At 46.1% G+C, this 26,618-nt stretch overlaps 1 protein-coding gene across 2 annotated transcripts in view; it reads right to left on the reverse strand.

Moving 5' to 3' along the window:
* The window catches only part of USP31 (ubiquitin specific peptidase 31), a 73,657-nt gene that overhangs the window by 22,945 nt on the left and 24,094 nt on the right, over positions 1 to 26,618 (reverse strand). For both annotated transcript variants that reach the window (XM_074964934.1, XM_074964933.1), the window contains exons 2-13: positions 21,195 to 21,332; positions 18,207 to 18,295; positions 16,800 to 16,892; positions 15,214 to 15,349; positions 14,389 to 14,533; positions 9,842 to 10,022; positions 8,739 to 8,850; positions 7,226 to 7,320; positions 4,806 to 4,883; positions 4,172 to 4,301; positions 1,737 to 1,856; positions 1,010 to 1,235 (exon numbers count right to left, since the gene is read on the reverse strand). In XM_074964934.1, the coding sequence (XP_074821035.1) occupies positions 1,010 to 1,235; positions 1,737 to 1,856; positions 4,172 to 4,301; positions 4,806 to 4,883; positions 7,226 to 7,320; positions 8,739 to 8,850; positions 9,842 to 10,022; positions 14,389 to 14,533; positions 15,214 to 15,349; positions 16,800 to 16,892; positions 18,207 to 18,295; positions 21,195 to 21,332 (1,543 nt within the window). The remainder of the gene's footprint in view (positions 1 to 1,009; positions 1,236 to 1,736; positions 1,857 to 4,171; positions 4,302 to 4,805; positions 4,884 to 7,225; positions 7,321 to 8,738; positions 8,851 to 9,841; positions 10,023 to 14,388; positions 14,534 to 15,213; positions 15,350 to 16,799; positions 16,893 to 18,206; positions 18,296 to 21,194; positions 21,333 to 26,618) is intronic.

The following is a 26,618-nucleotide window of genomic DNA, read 5'->3' on the forward strand; positions in this document are numbered from 1 at the left end:
CTTGGCTACCCATACTCTGAACGGCCAGCAGGAAGCTTGCTGAAGACACCAGAGATGTGCATTGCCCACATGCCGGTGCCTACAGTTGCCCCATGCTGTCCAGAGAAGGGACCCCTGCTTTGGGGCAGCTCTATGTTTTATTTTTTGTTTGTGGCATTTTGCCTCTGTTGCTGTATTTTGTCTCTTAACTGAACCTATTCAGAACGATGCAGGACTATACCATCCAGAGAACACACACAGAAGGAATGGCATGTGTCTCATCACTGGGCTGGGAGTGCACAAGCACAGACATTGAAAGGTGTTAAATTCCTGTCTCTCGCCAGCTGTTCCTTAGAGCTACATAAGGCCACGCAAGTAGGGATCTGCTGGGATATGCACACACATAGCTGAAGCATCACCACATCACATATACAACACAAGCTCTGGTGGCAGGCGAGCACTGAACAGCATTTTGTAAGATGTAAGGAGAGTTAACTTGACTGTCCATTCTAAGGATTATGGCTTGTTAGCATTTTTATCTGCAAGAAAAGCAGTTAGGATGACTGGGAGAAACTAATTTTTGTCAGATTTGATTGTAGTTTCATCTAATGTGTAGCTCATTTCTAAAACCCTATTGGCACTCCAGACTCAGGCAAACTCCTGTCAGAGTCAAAGAGGGCTCTAAGTACCTACCCAGCAGCCCTCATCACCATGTTCTCCAAGCACCTAGAGTTGGAGTCCGCTATTTTACTGTGTTTTTAGAATTACTGGCACTAGAAGAAGCTGTGCACAGGCTGTTTGGTAGGACGTGTGAAGGGAGTTTGGGCCTATAGGGCATTGTTCCAGTTCCCTGTAAGCAGGTCACAAAAGGCCATAAAAACACCTATAAAATTGGACACTAAGTGGCCCCTTATTAGCAGGCTCAGGGGGGCCAAGCTAGATTCCTGCAGGTTTGGGAAGGCGGCATATTAGTGAGGCTACAGAGATCCACCCTGGAAAGTGCATCAGTCTAAAGCTGCAGAGCACTTGCCTGTATAGTGCCCTCCTTGCATAGTGCCGTGGTGATTGCACACAGCATACAGGTCATAGACATAGTCCTCGGGATCCCTTCCAAGACCGTAGGGCCGTCTCCATGGGGACCAGTGAGACGGCAGACTCCAGCTACTCTGACTGCGTTTGACGACGTGAGGGGTCATATCCAAGCCGGTCAAAGGGAACTTGACCATGTTTTGAAGTTTCATTCTTCGGTCTCCTTCCTGTTTAAAAGGAAATGTGTGTTACAATGGCAGGGAGGATCCACAGCTTGAGGAGAAGAGGAATGCATGATGCAGAAGCACACAGTCACACCGTAAGGGACTTCTCTCTGCAGCTCCTCTCTCCAGAGGCTACTGAGCCACCAACACAGCAGCAAGAGAAACTAGAGCAAAGTTCCAAAGCCGAAAGCGGTTATGGCACAGGAAGGCAGGCAATGCCGACATGTTCCGGTGCGCAGTAAATGCGGCTTTGAACCGCAGTGTCAGTTGTGTTGAGGAACTTTGGTTTGCACAAGAACCACAACTTCAGGTGTCAATACAAGCCCATCTAGGATATTCATACTTCTAGTGAGCACAATTGGCCACTTGGGGACAGTATTCCATTGCAATGCAGCCAAAAGGCAAAGTGCTAATCAACTGCCTAGCTTCAGAGGGTCAGTAGTTTGAAAGCCCATTTTTCAGTGTTCCTTTTGGAGTCTCCCACTTCATGCACCTGTTTCTTACCTGTCTAAACCTCTTTAGATGTATGATGAGAACATCAGGTAAAGTCCATAGGCTCAGTGTAATACTCCCCTGCTGCAGCTGCTTGCAATGGGGGCAGCGCCATGCATCATCTGGAGCAAGCTAAGAACAAGGAGCATTAGCAGCTGTTAGCTGGCAAACATCTCAATTAAACCATTTACCTACAGCCATTGCTCACTTATGCGCTCAGACCCAGTGCCTCCAGACACCGGCTCCAAATACCTTCACTGTCTGGCTGGCATGCTGGCCAACTGGGGCTTCCAGCAGCACAGACGAGCTCCCCAAATTGATGGTGCGTAATAAACATGGAGGGGATGGATGCAGGAGACACTTCAGCCAGTGCAGCTGTGCAAAGCACCTACTTCCACTTCCAAACACTCCCTTCTGTGTTCTCTCTCTCTCTCTCTCTCTCTCACACACACACACACACACACACACACACACACACGTAATAAATGGACAGGTCTGGCAGTATGAGAAAGCCATTTTTTGCTGAGGGCGAGAACACTCTTGCCCACGGTCTTCATGGCTAAATGGATCACGGACAAATACACAGCTGAAGTCAGTCTGGCTCATCAGGGTGTTAGTATTGTTAAAATAGGTATTGGAATTACAAGGATGTGTTTTGTGTTTAAAAACTTTATTGAATGCTTGTGAGCTGCTGCATTAATCTCACATATAACATCTGTATCCCATACTGTAAGGTAATATTTGAACATTTGTATTCTAAGCCTTTGCAACTGTGCAAATTACCAGACAGGAGAAACATTATTTATTGTGAAATGCTGGTCTCCCACAGAAGGGGTTCTATCCTGCTGGACAAGAAGGCCCATCAGCGCCAGATGGGCTAGAGTGGAATATCAAAGGACAAAAGACTGGTGTTTACTCTCTCCCCACATCCAATGAGGAAGAGTCTTGCAAGTGAATTCCTCCCATCAGCTCAGTTTGCAGCTCAAAGCAGAAGGGGACCATGGGTATAAAAGCCCCTAACAAGGAGGGACTGTATCTCTGTGCTGTTTGGACTCGAGGGCAAGGCTTATTTGGCATAAGCAAAAGATCCGCCAGGTTTAGCCCTAAAGGTCATATAAAGCTTATTTATCATAGAAGCTTTTATTATCTTTTAAAACTTAGACTAACTCATTTGTGAGTATCTATGTTCCTGCTTTAACCTTGTAAAAAAAACTCTCGTATCCTTTTCCTACACAAATCTTTAGATAGTTTATTATAGGATGGGCTACAAGCGTGGTCTCTGGGGGGAGATCCAACGTGCAAGTGACCTGGGATAAGTGACTGGTCCTTTGAGACTGGAGTGTCCTGAATATTGCTGTGATACTTGGTGTAAGGGACGTTCTAACATAAAAGTCAGCTTACCAGAGTGGCAAGACAGAATTGGGAGTATCCAAGGGGACTGTCTATGACTCTGTGATTAGGCTGTGATAGTGCCTAAGGAGTTTACACTTGCCAGTTGGTTGGTGAAATCTACGTACAGAGCTCACAGCCAGTCTGGGGTTGGTCCCTAGTTCCGAACACTCTGCCCTGAGGTTGGTACTCATGCTTCTGAGCCACCGCAGAGCAGCTTGACTTTAGTTTGGGGGCTACGCTGCTTTCTATGTGTACGTACAGCCCCTGCCCAAGAAACGGGGAACCCAATTTAACGTTCTGGACTATGCCAGCCCGTTTCATGGACAGGCATGTAGATCACATGTGCATGCATGAAAGTGATATTTGCATGTTACCCTCCTTTACAGCCCCATGTTTATCATGCACAGAACATCCCTCCCAGAAGCCATGAAAAGGCTGCTCTCTGAAAGCACCTGACACCAAGCTAGCAGTCTCTCCCTCTAACGTTCCCTAGCTTGAAGAAGTTCTTCTACAAGAGGTTAAGTACAGCATGATCTAGACGAGGGGAGTCTCCAGCCTTCCTAATAGTCTCCATCTAGCAGGGAGTGCTAAGAGAAAGAGGCAAGACCATTGGAGTGAAGGAACCGTCAGCATGCTTGCTGAGGAGGCCTGTGAGCATGGCGGCTCAGACTGAGCACTGTAGCTCCAAGGTGCACTTGTAGAGGCGTTAGAGGCAGCCTGCACTGCAAGAGAAAAAAATCCTCCCGGTCTGCCTCACAATAGCATAGTTCCGTGAGAAGAAAGAGAAGCCCACACGGTCTCCAGACTATCGTAAAGGAGATCTGCAGAAAGCATTACCCCTTCGAAATGCAGACGCTGCCAAGGCGGGGGAGGAGGATTTGAACCTGAGGCTCTGACACCCCAGTGAGTCCATGTCTGCAGAACAACTACTCCAGCAAACTAGTGAATCTAGGCAGCACAGGAAGTGACTAAAGCAGCAGAGAAGATGATGGAATCCCATTCTCCTCCAGAACTTCCCGCTCCATATTTAAAGAGGCCAGGCCCTGGACTCCTACCTGTTCCTCTTTGGTGTAAAGTTGGAAACACTGAGATAAAGTGCAGGACTGAGGTTGGTGATGAAGCTCCCTCTGCTGACGGACACTTTCAGAGTCTGGGACGTACTCATCCTCCATGTTCACAAACAAACTGCATCAGGGAAACAAGGCATTTACCAGCTGTACAATACACACATCCCAACGTTACAGATGAGCCATTGCAAGGCTGGAAGTATTGCTTGCTTGATCTGTCCCATCCCATAGGTAGCCAGCCTTGGTAAGAGGCTGCTCTACAGCAATTCACTCAAAGAAAGGAAAGCAGTTTTCACTCAGCCTTGGTTCTAAATCAGATAGCAGAAAAGCCACCCCATGAATTTCCCTTAAGACCCCTCGGACATGAATGGGAGCTGTGCACATGGAGCAAATGGTTTGTGATGGAGAAGCCAGCTCGTATATTTCGGAATCCAGGCTAAACAGAAGTAGGGATCCCACCACACAGAAGCTCCCGTAGCTAGATCCTCCTGTCTTTACAGCTACAGTTTCACCTGAACATCTCAGAAGCTGGAGATTTTATGGGATTTAACATTTTGCTGTATTTCCTATCACGCCAGGCTGTTTGCAAATATTTCCCTGCAGTTAATGCAATCATACTTACTAATCTTTAGTCTCTTTGTCCCATTCTACCACTAACTTCACATGAGCAGTTCCACCCTGTCCACATGATTTCAGTGCCCTGGAGAGAGAAGCAGACATTGTAGGGTTAGAACAGCACTGAGTCTAAAACTCAAATCACCCTGTACTGTATATGTGTGTATCTATATCTATACCCACTGCGCACCTTCACCCCCTGAGCTAACCTAGCAGGGCCCTATGAAGTAGGAACTCAGCTCGATCAGAGAAGCAAGTCTTTCAGCTTAGCTACTACTGCCGCTAACCGGCTGCATCGATACAGACAGAGTACTCAAAAGAAAAAAAAAAAATCCAGCAAGAACAGCTTATCCATAAAGTCTCCATTCACAAGAATGACCAGATATGCTGGGGGATTTTCCTTTGTGCTATCAGCAGGGAATCAAATAAGGAAATGATACCAGAAACAAACTACTTGTCAATTCATGTGCTAGACACACCTCACTGTGCAAAATGGGGCAAAGAAAACAACTCAAACAGCAAGTTATGAAGCCAGCAACATGTGCGACCAGAGAAACATAGCATGAACCAGATTTTCTGTTAGCCAATTGGATTCCAGCATTTTCTCCCTTGAAAAATGGCTGCTTTTGTCTGTAATCAAGACTGTCCCATGGACAAGACTGACAAGAATTTTAAAGGGTTTCTCACATCCAAAATTGGAGGCCCTAGCCACTCAGTGTACTATGGCATGTAAGAGAGAAGAGTGGTGCCCACAAAACTTTGCCCCAGTGAACTGGCCAAATTCCAATTTGGGGATCTACCTGTGGTATTTCATTATGCCTAAGGATATGATTCTGTCACGGAGGTCACAGGTTCCGTGATTTTCCAGGATCTCCGTGACTCTTTCTGGGGCAGGGCTGAAGCAGTGGCTGGGGTTTGGTCAGCATCGCTTGGGCTGGAGCAGCGGCAGTCAGCCCTGCTGCAGGAGCAGCTCCTGGGGCCAGTTGGATTGCCCCCAGGGCGGGGCAGCAGCAGACAGCCCATGTCGCAGGGGGCTGGAACAGCTGCAAGCCCCTGGCAGTGATCTATTTATCCATCCGTCCCCCCCCTCCTACTCTACCCCCTGCGCAGGGTATTTTTAGTAAAAGTCAGGGACAGGTCACAAGCTTCTGTGAATTTTTGTTTATTACCCACAACCTGTCCCTGACTTTTACTAAAAATAACCATGACAGAATCTTAACCTTAATTATGCCCATCACTTCAGTATTTTATTGCTGGCCATCATATTCCCTTGGGTACAGTTTCTTGCTTCATTCCTTGTCTTAAGGATAATGCAGTAATGTCACATGCTGCTCCTATGGTTTTGCATTCCAATCAATTCTAGCTACATATGTGACTGCTCACACATTATCTAAGCACCTAGATGAGTGTACATTTCAATGATGGGTGAAGTGGTTCTTGAGTAAGTTCCTGAAGCATTGTGGGATGGGAGTACTAGAGAAAGGCAGAATTACTATAATATGTTCCACTCTGGGGGCAGAAACCCAATTTTAGAGATGACGTTTTAGAGCCCACAGTCCCTTCCTTGTTTTCCTTCGACACTAGCATGTTTAATGCCAGTTAACAGCCTGCAAGTTGAACTCCTCTCGCTCCTAGAGATGGTCCCATCCTGGGCACAGCTGAACAGCCCTTGCTCAGTACATTATACATGGCTTGTGATGGGCAGCAGGTGGAGCCCCCCTTTGGGGAGGCTAACCCCCAACTCTGCCCCTTCTGCCTGCACCCTCCCCACAGCCGGAGCCCCAAGACCCCCTGCCTCAGCTGGAAGAGCCCCAGGCCAGCTGAAGCCCCGAGTGCCCCCACCTCGGCTGGAGGAGCCCCGGGCTGGCCGAAGCCATGCCGTGCCTCCCCTCCCCGGACCCAGTCTGCCTGGGGAAAAGCGTCTGTTACAAGATGCTTTTGATATGCCCCATGCAGGTTCCAGGGCGGCTGCGGAGGTGGTATGTGCCGCCTCAGCTGCCCCGCAACCTGCATGGGGCATAATAAAGCAAAAACTTCACCGCCAAACCCCACAACCAAGGGTCTGGCAGCAACAGCAAGGGAGGCAGAGCCTCCCCTGGCCTATTCTATCTGCTGCCCATGTGGCTTGCCGTCTGTTACCATCTCCAGTGCCGCACACCTGCCTCTCAAAGCTTCTCTCCCCATTTATTTCCAATCACTTGCTCTCCTTCTCCACACAGTACCAAGTAGGAGTTTTCTAATGGAATTTTCTTACAACAAATATAAAATACATCCACGGCCATCCAGGTTTAGAAAGTCTGTCTGTGCTCCCACACGTAAGGCACCCGCCTCCTAAGGGCTAAGCAGCAATACTCAACTGCAACACGAGAACAAGCGAGTGGTGAACTGGGAAACCCTCTGCCCCCCGGGGGACAAGGCCGCGCTTACCGTTCCACAGTGGGGTGGCAGAGGGGTCGCTCCTCCTGAGGTAATAGGTATGTTATGCCCACAACACTAACCACCCGCAAGCTGAATGGACACACCTATGGTAAACAGGGAAAAATGTTACTGGTTGAGCGACTGAAGTTAGATTTATTCTAAGAGGCTGGTTCACTCCCTGCAAGTGCTAAGGCAGGATCTGCCCCTCTGAGTATGCGTTTCACAAGAGAAAACAAGTAGATTAAGTTCTCGTGGCTACTGTGCTAAGAGTAGATGTTCCTGCACCTGGAAGCCAATGCAGGGACACTTGAAAGAGCTGAGGTTTGGGAGAATCACCAGGAACTCCTCCGTAGTGATAGGCAATGTCTCCTCTCTCCCCTCACCTGCTTGTTCTTACACAGACTTTTCCAACAGACATGTCTACTCTAAGAGCCACCTAGCATGCTTGTGGGAGCCATGAAAACATCAACTAATGTTTCAAAGTCTTTTCTAAGGCAGATTTCTCAATTAAGAAGGTTAATGGCAGAACTACAAAACAAAGGCTGGCACATGTTTGATCTTACAAATGACTCATTACAGCTTCAAGCCTCAGATTTTTGCAATTTAAACTGTGAACAGTTTGAGGCTTATTGAGTGGGGGTGTGAGGAAAATGAGCAATCATCTCATTGAAACAATTTATAAACAAAGGACTCACTGGGGCAAAAGTTCCCCAGGAATAAAGAGTTGGAAAGATCAGCTTGGGTTCTAAGCAGACCTCCAAAGTACTAAGGGGACAGGAAAATTCTCTGGCTTGCCATCTAACCTGATCTCAGCTCCTCCATCCACCTCGCGCAAAGACTGAAGACAAGCAGGGCCCGCATCAGGCTGAAGCCAAACGGCACCCAGAGCACTCTAGTGCACCTGCTCTCCTTGGCATTGCATTTCTATCGCTTGCCTCTGCTCCGCTGGAGGTGCCCAGCTCCAGGGCAATCCCTTTGGTGCTCCCCCAGAATGGGTCACACACCAAATTTCAGACATCTGCTCATCCCAATTTTGCCAAGCCCAGGCTTTTTTATATCGGGGGGAAATTCCAGGTATGAGACAAACATTTAGTGGCTCTACGGTTTAGACTGAAAGGCTCTGTTCTAAGGGGTGTAAAAGGTAGACGTCTCCTGCTAGCTGGTTTCAGTTATGGAAGGAAGCGTAAGACAAGAGTTCTTCTCGCGTGCTGCTCTCAGAATGGCGAAGAGAGCTCTTGACAGAAATCCTTTACGTGGAAGCTGACTTCATTCAGCCCCTGCCCAGGCAAGCACCTATACGTTTTCAAGGTGGTAAATAAAAGCGGGCAATTCGGCAAACGGCACATGCAGGCTGACCTTCAGACCGCACACCACCCTCCAGTATATATTTCATGTAAGGAATGTTCCATCACCATACACACAGCACCTTCGCCACTTCCAATCAACTGGATTTTCCATCAGCTTCAAGCTACGAAGACAAAGAGGTGGAAATTCCAGGAGCAGAAGTGTCAGTCTATTTTACCTGAATGCAGGCCGAGGGCCGCAGAATATTCTGCATCTTCTCCAGGATTTCCTTCTGAAGGAGATCCCACACAATTGTCTTCTCCAGGTGCAACACAAAGGGCTGGCCAAACCTATCGAAGGGAGCAACGTTTTAAGAAGCCGTTAAAAGATTAGTCTTTTTGAAGGGACGATCCTGTTATTTTCCCTTTTCTCACTGCATGTCTACAACATGACACTGAACAGCATCAACCCTGCCAAAGCCTGGAGTTTCAAAGGTAAAGAGGACACACTGTATGAGATTGCCAGCATTGGCCCAATTCTGCTCCCAGCAGAGTCCAGGGCAAAGCTCACCCTCTCCTCGTTAACTCCAGTTACCATCTCAGGAAAACACATACGGCCCAATTCTACCCTCACCCCACCTCCACTGACTTCAGTGGAGCCCAGGCCTCGGAGACCTATTGAGATCACAATCAAGCCCAGATGGATTTTGGGGGAGGGAGAGTGAACATTTAGTGGTACACCCTGGAGCACACGGGGACAAATTACAAATGTTAAGACTGTCTCAGAGGTCACATTCAAAAGGGCCTTGTCAGTTGGTTCTAGCTTCCCACCACAAAGTCCAATTTTCAAGCTGAATTACAAAGACTAGGAAGGAGAATAAACTTCTCATTATAAAATATTTCCCATTCCCACTCGAGCACCTCAGCAAGAGCAGACAGAGCCTTGACATTTGGCAGGGAGGCACATCAGGTACGAGTGTGAACTGCACCACCCTCAAAGGACAGGCTGGCTCATCAGAGGTGATTTCAGGCCACCTGATGGGATCTAATTCCCTATGACACACAGTTCCCATTAGCATTCACAGAAGTTGCGCCCATTTAACTGCAGACTCAACTATTAATGCTTTCAAATGAACCCAATGGCTACATCACTGAACATATGTTTTTAGTGGGCCAACAAGTCTTCACACATCACTCTGGTCCCAACAAGAGTTCGGACTTTACACTGTGGCTCCAGAGAGGTGTCTGTGTTGTCGTCTCAGTACATGGAGAGTTATAACAGAGAATCCTGGCTTTCCATGGAGGCCACAACCAGAGGTGTAGCCTGGAAGCTGGCGTTTACCTTTTCCCCTGCTGTCCGGTAGATGCTCTGTTGCAGATCAGCAATACAATCTTGTCACTGGCTGCTGAGCGAGTAGAGGTTTCCTGTTTCCCTGACTTCACCGCCCCTTGTGTATAAGATGTTGTTCTGTGGTTATCAGTGCCATATTTCAAGTTATTCAGGTTATTGTTCACATGAATTCCTGGAACATCAGGGGAGAGAAGGCATTTTAAATGGTTTTCCTCTACAATTGGATCCTTGTGCCCTCCACTGACAGGGGAGTGTCAACTCTCAAGAAGTCTTCTTCTAATTTAGAACAGCATGTCAGTGTAAAATCAGTGCTTCTAGATTGGGTCACTTAGATTAGATTCATTGTCAAATACTTTAATTCTATAAAAAAGTTATTTTACATACGTGATTATTTCTATACAACAGAGATACAATATAACACACACACACACACACCCCCAGTATCTCACACTGGAAACCCAGTTCAATTGTTGCATAGGCACCTGTAGTTTTAGGTCAGGTCATTTTGTTTGTACATAGAAGGAGAACTGTTTGAAGGAGTAAACAAAAAAATCCTTGCTCATTTTCAAATATAAAATTTTGCTTTTGTTCTCCTACATCCCACTCTCAGATGTTTCCTCCTCTAGTTGGTGAAATCTGTACCTGCCAAATTGCCAACAGAGCTCCAGCAAATCTAGCTTCTTTTGGTCTCCTTCTCTGCCTGTGCACCAGCAGCATGCAGTTCAGCTGGAAAATGCACAAATTGGCTGAAGCATATGTTATTACCCGCTGTTGCAAAGAAGACAGGAGAAACTCAGTGCTTTCATCCTGCAGGATCTGAGTTACTCCTATTGACTTGAATGAGAGTTACCCAGACACGGAGAGAACAGGGGCCCCAAGGGCCTTAGAAAGAGAGAGGCACATTTTGTTTATTCCTGAAACATCACCAGCAATCTGATTTTCATAGCAAAATTTTAGCTTTGTGTCAGAGTTCAGGACAACTGCCGCGGTCCCTTTAGCAGCCCAAAAGTTGCATCCACTCTTGTGCTTCCAGCCCTCCAGCTGTTGCCAGAGAGCGAGTGCCCTTGCGGTGCCACTAACGGGAAATACAGAGGCAGGTGCTCTGAACTGCAACACATATGATGACAGTGTATTTGGGATCTGTAACAATCTGAATTGCACGAGTGCCAACAGCAGTAAAAGCAAGTACTGAAGAAGGAAAAGCACAGAGACAAGTGTCTCAGTCGTCATTTTGGGAAAAGAAATAGCAAAAAGACTGGGGAAAACGAATTTTGAACAGCTGAAGAAAAATGGGCTGGTTGAGTTATGCAGAGAAATGCTTTCAGAGCGGATTTGTCTAAATCAATCAATTTGTTGTACTCTAATGACCAGCTGAGGAATGATGGTTCAGGTTTGCAGAAAACCTCCAGCCTGCTGGAGGAGGATTCAGCAGATGGAGAGCCCTGCAACTATGTTCCATCCAGACCAAGCCCACCACTGTAACAGGAATGGTGGACAGGTCAATAGCTGGAGCAGGAGAAGCAGGAAACCCAACAGCTTGCAGAGCAGGAGCAGCAGTGTCTGTATGAGAGAGAAGAGGACAAGAAACAGCACTACCAGTTCCAGACAGAGCGACTGCAACAGAAGAGCAGTCGCCCAGTAGGTGGAACCAGTCCCCAGTACCTGTACTGATGGGTGGTATCCCTCGCTTTAGGGAGGGGAATGATAGGGATGTGTTCCAACATGCTTTTGAACTGGGGTGCTAGCTGAATAAAATGGGGGGAAGGAACATGGTAAGGTACCTTGCTCCACTGCTGTCTGGGACAAAGGCCTTGGATATATTTACCCTTACGGGAAGTGAGGACTATAAAGATGACAGTTAACAAGCTTTGTTACAAAAGTTTAAACTGACCCCCAAAACGTATAGGAGAAGGTTTCAGGGAGTTTAGAACAAAAGGGACATGACCTATGCTGAGATTTCAACTAAAACGAGGAGTTATACAAGGAAAGGGGGAGCGGGTTGTGGGGTGACCATGGTCAAGGAGACCTACATATTAATGGGGCTGACAGCCTGAGCTCACACTGTCAGCACCGGAGCAGAAGCCTGTGCCCAGCTGACAGTTCAGGCTGTCAGCAGTGCATCGGAGGAGAGAGGAGGGGAGTGCAGGGCTGTCTGTGTCCCACAATGCCCCACTTCAGTTGGTGGATTGGATGTGCTTCTGGGGAGGACGTGCACCACTGACAGAAGGCACAAGAAGGAGCTTTAATTACTGTGGTGGCTGTGAGTCAACTCAACTTTGAAGTGTAGACAAGTCCTCAGCTAGTCTCAGACAGGCAAGGACAGGCAGAGGGCAAAAATGCCTATAGCATAGCTGACTAGGGGAAGGGACATCCCATTTCCACTGCCAGTGTCCATGAGGAGTCTGGTTACATCCCCAGAGCATGCAGACTGAGGGGCGAGGCGTGAGTGCTTGGTGCTCAGGAGAAGGGACAAGACCTACTGCCCTAAAGGGAAATTAACTGGGCCCTAAAATGCAGATCAGGAAATAAAGTTCTCTGCCAGCCCCTAAAAAGGGACCCCGGGGCAGAACAGAGCCTGATGATGGCAATGTCTCCAGCCAAAAGGAGGGAGACTGAGGCAGCTGTGGTGCACTGACAAATCTACGATACCTACCCCAGTGTGGGAAATGCACAAGTACAGGGTAAGACATCTGCTGGGGAGATTGTGAAGGATCCTGAGCCAGGTGGGAGAGGGAATTCTGATCACCTTGACTCAGTGGGGGTTAGGGGGGTGGACAAAAGGAACCAATGGTGTGGGGGATCAATACTCCATCACCTGCACCCAGAGGAGCTGAGGTGGGGCCATGGGAGTCCTGGAGCCCAACTTCAGGGTAGGTGGGGCAGAGAAAGGAATCTGGCTATGGGGGAGGTTTGAAGACATTCCCTTGGCTTGACTTTTCCTGTTCAAAGCAGCACATTGTTGACAGCCACTGCAGAACTATTTCTCTCTATGGTCCAAAGAACGGCTGCTTGTAAAATTCCTGGGTGGTGGGAAGTGGGGAACCTCAATCCAGAACAGAAGCAACTGACCCCTTAGGGCACCACAGAACATGACACATGCGCCCTAGAAACTGCACGAGCAGTGGGAGAATTAGGTCTCAAGTTTCCATCCAAAGGGTTTAGGGTAGCAGGGCAAGAAGGTGCTTGTGAAAGCTCAGTCCCATATGTTTAAAGAGGAAAATTATGTAGGATGCTGGTCAGACAACGCCTTACAGATTTTTGAAGGATGTATGCTAGTTTGCTAGCAGGTTTGTTATCTGAACAGGTGAAATGTAACACAGAGAAGTAATGGCACAGCTGCCATCCAGGCAATACCCCCACCGAGGCACTCACTCAATGTGTTCCCCTTGAAAGTCAGTCAGCACCCTCATTACACCCACTTCTGTAGGGGGAGAGATGTGACAAACTGACAATATCCGGAATGAGCTTTAATGAATTAAGTTACACCTTACTGAATTATGGTTAATACCTCTGGAGTACATTGTATTAGAAATGCAAGTGTTTATTTATTATCATGAGATTGTATGGAACTTCTTTAGCAGGAAGACAGGATTAATGCAATCTCTGAAAGGTACTAGGACCATCAAAGATCTTTTTGCAACATGCATGAAGTGAATTTCCTAGGAAGTACTTGGAGGTAAGGGGAATGCCAACCTCTTGAAGATACATCCTGAAGAGAGAAGCCCATTTTGTACCAATTACCTACTTCTGGAAACGCCAGGTCAAAGACCCCTGAACTGTATAACGTGTGAACTGAACGTGTTATGAGTGTGCTTGTTCTGAGCTGAAGCTGTGATGAACTGCTAACCCTAAGAACTCTCCTAGGGAGGGGTACTGATGGACTTGTCCTGCCACAATCCATGTAAGGCTTGGGGTTCTTAGTACACTTAAAAGCATGTCTGTAGGTTCTTTTATTGTTTTTAATAGTTTTTCCTCCGCAATGCTTTTTACCGGTAGAATAAAGTAGGCTTGATTGGGAAGTCTGTGCGGTAACATATCTGTAACAATTATACTTGTTATCCATCTCTAAAGAGAAAACATGCAGGTGTTCTTGAGCAATTTGTCCATGCTGGGAAGTATTCAGTGAAGGCAGGGACTGTGCAGCCTGGAGACACTGGGTCAGAAGGAGAGGGACACATGTCTCCATCCAAGAGAGGCAACAGCTGGGGAGCTGGACGCTTGAGTGAGTGCCCTTGCTGAACTACTAATGAGCAATACAGGTGCAGTTGCCCTGTACTGTAACAGATTGCTTGGCAGCACCCCTCCACCACAAGGTTTGGTAATGCCAGGTTCCAAGCTAAGCCGTCTATGTTTGGAATGCCAGCCCGTGGAAGCAGAGCTCAATTCAGAGTCAGCAAACCAGGAGACACTCCACGTACTGCGTTAGGCCAAGGACATATATAACCAAATGCCCCCTTTTCAAACAAATTCCCCTCAGCCAATACTCCAGTAGGGGTGGAGCTGGAGGGAAGAGGTGTTTAGAAGACCTACCCACTTACCTCTCTGACTAAGGATCCCCTCAGGCCTAAATATCTCGGGGGTCTCAAAGGCAAAAATGCAGTCGCTGTCCTGAACAGTGTCCAGGTCATCGGCATCACAGAAGGAGCGATGGAACCCATCGTAGTACATCTCAGTCAGCACAATCTACAAGGCAGAAGTGGAATAGCAGCCATTAGACCATCAGTGCCAGCCACTGCCGAGCTGCAAACTCCCAGGATGGCAAAAGAAGTTAACGAATGGACTTTCGCTGAAGCATTTCTGACGGAGGATAGGAATTCTCCAGTCTTACAGTACCAGCCAATAAGGAGAAATTGGGGAGGGTCTGGCCACGAGGGAGTAGCTGGGATCAAGGGAACACATGCAGAGGTTTTCGTGGGACCCTTCGAGTGTCATCTTAGTAGTTTTCCCTTCAGAGTCTCAAAACCCGAGGACATTTCCCATGAGCCCCTGCTGGTTTCTCAATAGTGAGCAGAGTACACGTGTGCACTCTAGGGCTGTTAGGCAGAAGCACCAGGCTTTCCCTTCCTCAAGTAACAGAGTTAAAAGGAGCAGAAGCAGCAATGCACCTGGAGGCCTGAGCAGGGAACTGGTATAACCTACAGGCAGCCAAACTGATTCATGGGGGAGTTACACATAAGAGACAGTGCGTTCGGTCTAGTTTCTGCAGTCACCCATTTCCTCCATAAATTTAGGTCCACTGATCTGAACCCCGAGCACCCATTGTTACCTGCCACATCAACCAGAAAAAAAAAAAAAAAAAAAAACAGGTCGGAACTCCTGAAGGACACCAGTGGCAGCCCGGTAACCGAAGATCAGCCCATTACCTGCTCAGTGGGTATCTTGGTTTCCATGGATACTGCTTCACGCAACTTCGCCACTGTTCCAAACAGAGGCACTGCCACACCGATGCGCATACAATGCGAACACTTCCCTTGATACACCACAGTGATATACAGAGGTCTGCAGAGAATACAGGGAAGAACTGGGATGGCTGAACATTTCTATACAGTACCTAGGAAAAAAACAGCCTGAGCTAAGCTTGGTCAGATCGACAAAGCAGGCTGCAGAACCCTGAATGGGGACTTTTACATTGCACACATCATAAGAATACAGACCATTTCTGATCTAGTTATGACTTAATGTCCAGGCCATTTAGGGATGGGGAAACAGTGTAAGGATGTCACTCAGTCCTTGGGTTGCGACCCAAGCCTAATTCCCCACACAGAGTTCCCTAAGAGGCTGGTTGCATCATCAGTAATGAAGTCATACATGTCCATTCTGGGCCACATTACCCTGGAGCTATTCAGGCAACAAGACCCACCCAGCAGATGCTTTGGAGTCCCAAACGTCTACCAGACCCTTAAATAAAGGAGGGATGGATACCTATCTTGCTCCAAGTTGGAGGTATGTTCTCTATGGTGCTAGCCTCTACTCTATGTACTAACTGGGGAGTCCTCCCAAGGAAGTGGAATCACAGAATACAGTTCCTCAATGAGACCGCCCTAGATGCCCTCTTGATTGAAGGGCAATCCTAATTTTACCTCAAGGATCCTTGTAACATGGCCCAGATCAATCAAAACTGACATCCTAAAGGCACTCTCAAAGAAGTGTTGCTGGAAAAACCCACTGGGTTAAAGAGAACGGGAAGAGTGGAAGCATTTTTGTAGCCTCTTTTCTACAGTTTTCCCCCAGAACATTTTCCCATTGGCAAAAGCCAATAGCAAAATGGCCTTTCTGCAACCAAATATTTTCTGTTTACATTTTTTTAAAAATGTTATATTCTAGAATCAAAGAAATGTAGGGCTGGAAAGGACTTTGAGAGGTCATCTAGTCCATCCCTTACACTGAAGTAGGAACACGTCAATCTAGGTCATTCTCTGGCAGATGTTTGTCCAACCCAATGACTGGGATTCTACAGCTTCCCTAGGCAACCTATTCCAGTGCTTAACTAGCCTTATAGTTAGAAAGTTTTTCTTAATATCCAACCTAAATCTCTCTCTTGCTGCAAACTCAGCTCATTACTTCTTCTCCTACACTTGGTGAAACTGGAGAACAATTAAAAAAACAAAAAAGTCAAAATCGGAACAAAAAACTTTAACCCAAAATGAAATTTTGGAATTAAGTTTTGTAGGAAATTTCAATCTTTATTGTTTTCATTCTGCTTTGTATAAGAAAAGCTTTTAGATCTATGGAATTCTCTGAGAAATAAGAAATCTAGTTCCCGCACAGCTCATCTTTTCAGCATTTTTGGGGGGCTCAGAATACAGCTCTACCAGTCCATTCAATTCAACCCTAATCTGCCACAAATCTTGTTGGTGTCTCAATCTCTTCTATAAAAAGATTTGCAATGCTACCAAGCATTGGGAAAGGCGCCCAAAATTTAACTTCGAGGCACAGATTAGCACATTACCGTGTATGAGGCAGAGGAATTGGTAGAGAGATGCAGAGGAAAGGGTCAAAGGTGTTACTCTGCTTCTGACAATGAGGGCACGTCAGAGAGGACCTGTTAAAAACATCAATCGGGTTAAAGTTACATCTCCCATTTAACTAGGGACAAGCAAACCATCAAGAACAAAAACAGTGACCCTGCTCTTCCCTCCTGATCAAACCCCTTCCCCCACACACTCCAGCAAGGCTCTGCGCATTTTGCTGTAAATGAAAGGCGCCTAATTCCCAGATGCTCACGCAGTAATTAGTCTCTGAGCTCATTTATTACAGGACATGACAGGAAGACAGGCTCCTCTCTATTATTCCACTTTGCCTCCACTAAGAGACATTTGTGAAATTAACAATTCACCCATATTTGATTCTAATATAAAGAGACTGACAAGGACTATTCTCCCCCAGACACGTGGGCGAGGGATAGTTATGCAGGCAGCACTGCATGGGCCTCAATCTCATTCACTCAGAAAGAAAGGAGACTCCTCACATACACACATGCGCAGGCACACACCCGGAGTATTTCGTATCCCAAATTAACAAGCCATAAGGTCACTACGTCTTGCTCATGATTCTGTAACATCCCAAAGGTTTATTTCTTTGCCACTGGGGAGCCTCAGTGACATACTGGGAAGACCGTTTAACAACTCAATCTCCTACACCTGACTGGCAGCAGTGCTGCTGGGAGAGTTTGGAAATTGGCCTGTTTTTTTCAACTTCAGCTCTCAGGTGGAAAACTGTGGCTGTTCCCAGAACAAAGGGGCAGTGAAGGATTAAGCGCAGAATTTCTTTTCTGCTAGAAGGCTTCCTCATTAATGATAAATTACTACAAGCTTGTTTGGGATTCTAAACTCAAGCAGCCACCACATGCCTCCAGTTCATACCACAGGCTCCTGACTTGGCACAACCCAGGCAGATCTCAGACATGCAAAATTGCGTCTCACACCTTTGCTCCCTGACCAATCGGGCTGGAAACGCCATGGGGGCTTAGGTTGGGGGTGAAGGCTGAAACAAGCACTCCTGATTTACTGGCAAGAGGGAAACAAATGTACGTTTTCCACTGAAGTGACAAAGAATTTTAGTGCAATAAAACTGGCCGTTACTCCCCTTTGGAGCAAGATTTCATTTACCAGAGTGAGAGACAACCACTAAGGGAGTCTGATCAAGTGGGGCACGGAGACACAGCAGCACTGTAAACAAAATGGAGGGCTGCAGAGGGTTACTTGCCTGCCACCTCTCCGCCTCGCCTGCCCCCACACCACACACAGCCCTGCTGCACTGCACTGGGCTCTGCCACCAGGGATGAAAGAATCTTATTGTGATTATAAAGACATGCACATAAACCCCCATAATCCAAGTGTGCTGAAAGTTACTGTACCTGTACTGAGCTTGAAAGAGTTCCTGTACGAAAGTGCTACTGATTGGAAAGCCTGGTGCCTCGAGCAGTGCAGCATCTTCCAATGGTGGCTGAAAAGGAAAAGCAGTTCTAAAGGGAAGCCTGCCAGGATATGCAGGAGTGCCACACGAATCACATACAAGAGCCAAGTTAGGTTCTCCTGAGCTAAACATACCAGGACAAAACCAAGTATTTGAAATTGCAAGTGCTTTCAGGCCCACAGAGGGGACTAGAGCAACTGAGCAGCATCTTCGCTGGACATAGCTAGCACATCAGTAAGCTGCCAAACTTAACTGGTGGCAGAGTCAGGGGTCACCATTCACACTGGATTGTGCTGGTGCACACCTGCCATGCATTGACTGAGAAGGCTCTTTGCGGCCACAGGGGCCAGGAACAGCCCTCCGGCTACTGCATTTGTTACAGGAGAGATATCATGGCTGGGAAGTAGGGCTGTTGATTAATCGCAGTTAACCCATGTGAATAACAAAAAATTAATCACGATTAATTGCAGTTTTAATCTCACTGTTAAACAGAATACCAATTGAAATTTATTAAATATTTGTGGGTGTTTTTTTTACATTTTCAAATATATTGATTTCAATTACAACACAGAATACGAAATGTACAGTGCTCTCTTTATATCATTACAAATATTTGCACTGTAAAAACGATAAATAAAATAGTATTTTTCAATTCAGCTCATACTAGTACTATATGCAATCTCTATCGTGAAAGTGCAACTTACAAATGTAGATTTTTGTTATGTAACTGCATTCAAAAACAAAACAAAGTCCACTCAGTCCTTCTTCTTGTTCAGCCAATCGTTAAGACAAACAAATTTGTTTCCATTTGCAGGAGATAATGCTGCCCTCTTCTTATTTACAATGTCTCCTGAAAGTGAGAACGGGCATTCGCATGGCACTTTTGTAGCTGGCATCGCAAAGTATTTACTAAACATTCATATGCCCCTTCGTGCTTCGGCCACCATTCCAGAGGACATGCTTCCATGCTGATGATGCTCATTAAAAAAATAATGCTGTTATAAATATAAAGGGTAACCACCTTTCTGTATACAGTGCTACAAAATCCCTCCTGGCCAGAGGCAACATCCTGTTACCTGTGAAGGGTTAAGAAACTCAGCTAACCTGGCTGGCACCTGACCCAAAGGACCAATAAGGGGACAAGATACTTTCAAATCTTGGGGGAAGGAAAGCTTTTGTTTTGTGCTCTTTGTTTACGGGGTTGTTCTCTCTTGGGACTGAGAGAGGCCAGACAGAAATCCATCTTCTCCAGCCCATCCTAATCCAAGTCTCCAATATTGCACCAGTATAGGTAAGCCAGGCAAGGCGGATTAGTTTATCTTTTGTTTTTTTATGTGAATTTTCCCTGTGTTAAGAGGGAGGTTTATTCCTGTTTTTTCTGTAACTTTAAGGTTTTGCCCAGAGGGGGGATCCTCTGTGTTTTGAATCTGAATACCCTGTAAAGTATTTTCCATCCTGATTTTACAGAGGTGATTCTTTTACCTTTTCTTTAATTAAAATTCTTCTTTTAAGATCCTGATTGATTTTTCATTGTTCTCAAGATCCAAGGGTTTGGATCTGTGTTCACCTGTACAAATTGGTGAGGATTATCATCAAACCTTCCCCAGGAAAGGGGGTGTAGGGATTGGGGGGATATTTTGGGGGAAGAAGTCTCCAAGTGGGCTCTTTCCCTGGTCTTTGTTTAAAATGCTTAGTGGTGGCAGCATACTGTTCAAGGACAAGGCAAAGTTTGTACCTTGGGGAAGTTTTTAACCTAAGCTGGTAAGAATAAGTTTAGGGGGTCTTTTATGCGGGTCCCCACATCTGTACCCTAGAGTTCAGAGTGGGGAAGGAACCCTGACAAATGCATTAATTAAATTTGTGACTGAACTCGTCAGGGGGAGAATTGTATGTCTCCTGTTCTGTTTTTCTCGCATTCTGCCATATAGTTCATGTTATAGCAGTCTCAGATGATGACCCAGCACATGTTGTTTTAAGAACACTTTCACAGCAGATTTGACAAAATACGAAGAAGGTACCAAGGTGAGATTTCTAAAGGTAGCTACAGCACTTGACCCAAGGTTTAAAAATCTCAAGTGCCTTCCAAAATCTGAGGGGGACAAGGTGTGGAGCATGCTTTCAGAAGTCTTTAAAAGAGCAACATTCCGATACGGAAACTACAGAACCCAAACCTCCAAAAAAGAAAATCAACCTTCTGCTGGTGGCATCTGATTCAGATGATGAAAACGAACATGCGTCAGTCCGTACTGCTTTGGATCGTTTTTGAGCAGAACCCGTCATCAGCACGGAGGCATGTCCTCTGGAATGGTGGTCGAAGCATGAAATACAACATGAATCTTTAGCACATCTGTCACGTAAATATCTTGCGACACCTGCTACAGCAGTGCCATGCAAACGCCTGTTCTCACTTTCAGGTGACATTATCTCCTACAAATGTAGACAAACATGTTTGTCTGAGCAATTGGCTAAACAAGAAATAGGACTAAGCGGACTTGTAGGCTCTAAAGTTTTACATTGTTTTATTTTTGAATGCAGGTTTTTTTGTACATAATTCTACATTTGTATGTTCAATTTTCATGATAAAGAGATTACACTACAGTACTTGTATTAGGTAAATTGAAAAATATTATTTCTTTTGGTTTTTACAGCGTAAATATTTGTAATCAAAAATATAAAGTGAGCACCGTACACTTTGTATTCTGTGTTGTAATTGAAACCAATATATTTGAAAATGTAGAAAATATCCAAAAATATTTAAATAAATAGTACTCTTATTGTTTAACAGTGCAATTAATCGCAATTGATTTTTTTAATTGCTTGACAGACATACTGGGAAGCTAATACAGAGATATTTTGTTTCAAAAGGAAAGCTTCCGTGGAACCACTACAAAAGAAATGCCCCTGCTGGCCAGTGCTGGATTTGCCTTACCTTCAGTGGAGGTCTGCCATTGTATTTCACTAAATTGTTCAGGTCTTCATGAACTCTGTCTAACAGCCAGAGCAGAAATTCCTGTGCATCATGCTGTGAGTTCCCTCGGTACTGCATGGAGTTCTTCGAGACAATGCTCTGCAGAGGAACAGCAAAGAGGCCTTCAGAACACAGTATAAGCCCAGGGTCAGAACATCTGCATTCAGGAACAGCGCTGTGATCAGAAACAGGCTCAGCTAGCCACTATATTCAGAAACATACAGCTTCCCTGTTGTCGAGGCAGCGTTTACAGGTGGAAGGGGCAGTGGGTTCTGTGCCAAGCTTGCAGTAAGCCGAGAGCCGCAGGAGATGTGGAAGGTGCTCTCTGACCTGAAAACCGGACAGCAGGGCTAAGACAGAGGCTGCCAAGGGGCCTGGTTTCTATTTTAGACAGACATGTAAGTGATGCACTGGCTGATGCAGAGATCAGCACCAAAACGACCAGTCTGTAGAACTAGTACTAGCTAAAAATCAGGCAGGTGCATTTTAGACCCTCTACAGTGGAGCAGCAGCACGTGCAGGGAGGCTGGCACAGGGGTCTCTTGGAGAAGGTGTAAAACGCCCCTGGCATGTCCCCCCCATCCCTCCCAGAACAAGAGGAAAAATCCAGCTCCATTATTAATATTCTGTTTTGAGGGACGATCTACATTCCTAGTCTAGCCAGGCCAGCAATACTCACCTGGCATGGATGGGGCACCTATATTGTAACACAGCTTTGTCAGTTCTAAACCCATGCTAGGAATCATGTCACAGCCTAAAAGGGTCTAACTTCCTGCAACACAGATGCTACTATGTACACAGTAGTACAGTTAGATTCATAGTACACCCGGGCCATAAAATTCCCCATTATTTCAAATTGACAAACATGTCTTCACGGTGTCTCTGAGCTTGCGCAGTGTTGCTGTGCACAGTTAACCAATCGCCTGTTCAATCCAGAAGTGGCTGCATTTCAGTGATAAGTGAAGTGATCTACAGGTAGGTAAATGTCAAGGCAGTTTGCAAAGTGCTTTGGAATCATTTTGGATAGGAGTTCACAACATATCTTGATTAGCTTCATACTCAACGTATGGAATCCTTAGCTTTAAGCTTTTGCTGTTAAAACGTGTCTTTGGGCTCAAGCTTGTGTCAAAGAGCCAGAAGTCAGACGAATCACATAATCCTCCACTGAGAACACTCAACCCTTGAAGATAGCTACATAAATCCAAAATTTATCTGGATTAGCAAATAGAAATTCCAGCCACTGCTACAATCCTGGTCAAGGGGCTGCAAGCCCGAAAGCACATTTACCAAGTGTTTCATCAACAAAGCGAGTGCAATTTTTCCCTTTGGTAAATATAAAGCATCAATGACCCAGTTAACAAACCTAGAATGGAGAGCATGGTTTGCCTTCATATCAGATATGTTGCTACAAACAGGACTTAGCTGTCTGCCTGGAGAGGCAAGGAACTGGGAAGTTTGCCAGAGAACTGCACATTTATCTAGCTATCAGAAAAGTACTATTTATCATACCACTACTGTCCTGGACTGAAGCCATTAAAGACAGGCTGCCATCAAGAACTACATCTCCCAAAGGAACAGCACCAGCAGACAGCAATACCTGATGGAGTCCCTTCACCACTTCTGTAGAGCAGAAGTGATTTCAAATGCTGGTTGTTAGATTTTACTCTCAGAGCCACACATTCGGAGCGGGGGAGGCAGACATCTGGTCTTTTACCATTGTTCCTATGTATAGACATCATGGCTCTGGAGCTTAGAGTTGTGTTTGAAAGGGGTCTCAGAGCTAAAGCGACCCTAGTATTGACAAGCTAAACTGATAATTGATATTTCAACCTGCTTTCTCTAGCTGAACACATGGTCTTTACAAGCATGCGGCAGATAACTCCTCAGACCCATGTCATCTAGCCTGGATTCTACCTCCAATATTCCCATCTACACAAAAGGCTCCTGTCTTAAGTGCTCCAAAGCCATCTCCCCGCTCCCCAAACCCATCTTCAGTAAATTCTGACAAGGCCACTCTGCCCCCGAAGCAGACTGTGCCATCACACTCCACATTATTAATCATGTTTATCATGGTAGTGCTAAGGACCTGCCAGGAATGAAGCCCCATTGTGCCAGGCACTGTACAAATACACAGTTGCAGACAGTTCCTCTCCTGAAGGGCATACAACCTAAATAGACCGGACAGACAGGGTCAGGGAAGGGACAGAACACAGAAGCAGAGTAAACACTCTGATGGTAGCAAAGGGCATAACCACCACCAACCCAACAAATACTCCCCAAAGAGACTGCAGGTGGCGACAAGAGAGAGAGAGAAACGCACACACACAGCACCGCTGGAGCAGGGATTGAGAGAGACTCTGTCTGTAGAGGGATTTCCACACCAGGGAAAGCTGTAACACAGGAGCTACAGTGGCTACTTGTCGGGAGCCAGAGGAATGAACCTAATTTACATTTGAGTTCCCAGAAACGTATTCGAAGCATGTGCACGCACCCAGGATATCTGCCCAGACTTGATTCTTCCTGGACATAGACAGGAACTGCTTCTTGGAGTTTACGAGCTGTGAAAACCTGCAGTTCAGCTTCAACACCGCTGCAGTTTCAGGGATTGTGCTGGCCAGACTGCTGCTTACAACGCTGCTGCCTGTCTTTAGCCATCCCGCCACACAACATCCAGGCCCCAAACCAAACGGACCACAGATCGAGAGACCCGAAAATGCCAAATATTGCTGGAGCAGCTTTGCCCAGCTTTTGCTAATGACTCCTCACCAATAATGGGAAATCGGATATGGCGTGACAGGTGGAGAGATCGGCCATGTCGAGAGGGGGCTTACTGAGCAACAGCAACCGCCATTTCCTCAGTGTCATGGACCTGTCGAGTAAGTCGCCTGGGAAAGCGGCCCAGCACCTTCCTTTGGCCTGTCATTAGCCAGGAGGGACCCACATCTAAACTCCAGCGGTCACAGGGCAAAACTGTTCCTGTGTCTTAGTCTCAGCAATTGTATCCAGAAAATAATTGTCAGACTCCTCATTGAGCAAGGCTCAACTACCAGGGTGTGCAAGTTGCAGGTGATCTGAAAACTACTGTGAAGAAATTGAAAAATAGTTCTCTTTCCATACCAGGCATGTGACAAGACAAGCTTTCCCAATGCAACCGTTGCCAGTCCAGTAACAAAATATTCCTGCAGGACCAGGAACAAGAAAATGGGGCTGTAAGAGCAACACAATCAGCAATAACGGCACAACCAACACAGGGGATTGCTGGAAGAGACCAGATATTCTGCACACATGCTCATGTTCTCAAGCCCCCCCCTTCTCTAATCAGACTTTACAACAGATTTGAGAAAGGAGGTTGGGCTACTTAGTTTATCCCTCTTGGAAATGGAGTCACCACAGGGGAGGGAAATAGGCCAATCAATATTGATTCTAGTTCCTCAGTAATCTGCCCACTTGCCCCGAAGCAGCAAATGAGAGGAAGTGGAAGCTAAGGCCTATAATCTGCTCTCAATACAGATGTGCAATTCCCACTGACATTAGTGGATTTACTACTCATGCCTGCACAGGGACTAGTGTCTTCCCACCTGCAAAGTCTTGTATACACCTGAGACCCATTATCCTCCTCATCCACCACCACCACAGCACCCCCACAAACCAAAGGGTTGCCATACAGAGAGTCATAGCTTGCAGACATTTTAAACCTAGTCGACTCTGTCAGGAATGGCAGGGGAACTTGTGGGTCTACACTCCCGGAAAGCCTCACGGAAAGGACAGTGTCCTGACAGAGAACACACAGTACTAACAGAGGCCTTTGCATACTGTATCAGAAACAGGCAACGTAATAGCATTCACAAGCAGGCAGCACTGAACTGGGCCGGAGGTATTTGCAGAACATTGTAGTTTTAAACCACATAGCCCAGCAACTGGCAAGAATGCGGCTGAAACAGAGATGAAGGAAGAGCAAAGTTATGAGGGTCCATCAGTAGCCAACATCCTGGCTCTGTAGAAGCATTTGATTCAGAAGCTCTTGGACATGATTAGAGGATTATCCCCACCCCACCCCCTCATGCATCTTCTACATATTTACACTAGTATGTTGGCCTGCTCTCTGATCACTTCTCCACCACCATCTTTTTAAGAATAAGGCTATGTCTACTCTGCATCATTTACAACGGCTCACTTGAAGCGCTACAGTGGTGCAGCTGAAGCCGGTGGGGGAGAGCTCTGTATGTGCAAGTGCTTACCCACGCAGCTGTTGTAGATACTGGTTCATCGAGGCTGGATCCTTCCCTGCCACTTTAAACATTATGCTTCAACGGGAGGAAGTTAGAACAGGGAGGTCCCTCTCCCATCTCTGAGTTCTCTCAAATACATTTAATGGAGTGAATCTTTACAACATGGCAAACGAGGACAGACCTTGGCTTGCAGCCAGTACCAACAGCATTAATATCCAGCACTCGTACTTTCAATGGAAATCAGCAACACGAGGGAAACAAGCAAAGACTAACTTGCTGTAAACATTCAGACCCCATTTTAACTAATATCCAGGGGACAGCTCACACCCTCTTTTTGGTTTCAGAGGAGTCCACCAGCAGGGAAACAAGGAGGCAACATTGGCGAGATTTCATGGTATGTGGAAAGCAAACTCCAAACCTCCCAGAAAGGCAGAAAATAAGGATTCAGGCCCTCCACGCTTCCCTTCCAGCAGGAACATCTAGTTAATTATGGTAATTTTACCCATTTGTAATATTTAATATAGAGAATCTAGGCGACAATCACAGATTTGCAATTCTCTCTCTCAGATCACTTCCCTGCCAAATCCCCCTGTACACATCCATCAAGTGTTATCCAGGACAAGATAGTAATTCCTGACATATAGGACAAAATATTTGGAAGTTATACTAAAAACTCAATGGGCACAAGCAGGAGAAGCCTTTAAGATGCGACCTTGTCATTTTTATATTTGTTTAGCTTATAGCTGCTCTCACAATATCAGATGCGAGCAAACAGCTGGAAAGCCTAACGTGGACAGTGTTTGGCTTCTTGTTAACCAATGTAGTGCAACATAAGCTTTTTTGATGCTGATTTGGTGAATCTAATGACAGGGGGAAAAAACCACCAGTTTTGGGGAATTGCATTTCACTTATTACATTCCAGGATACAATGAGACTCACATTCTTTGCTCCTAGATGAAAGACCTTGCATTAGGCTGTTTTAAAAACACATCCAAATGAGTTCCTTACCAGGTATAATAACCCACTTTTCGCCTTTATTTACCACTCCACCAAACTGTGTCATCTGCAAATTTACCTAGCAATTTTATACTTTCTTCCAGATCATTTCTAAAGATATTGAATAGCATCAGGCAGAAAGCATGTCCCTAAGGGACCC

This window comes from Natator depressus, chromosome 10 (genome assembly GCF_965152275.1).
Source record: "Natator depressus isolate rNatDep1 chromosome 10, rNatDep2.hap1, whole genome shotgun sequence".
NCBI lineage: Eukaryota > Metazoa > Chordata > Testudines > Cheloniidae > Natator > Natator depressus.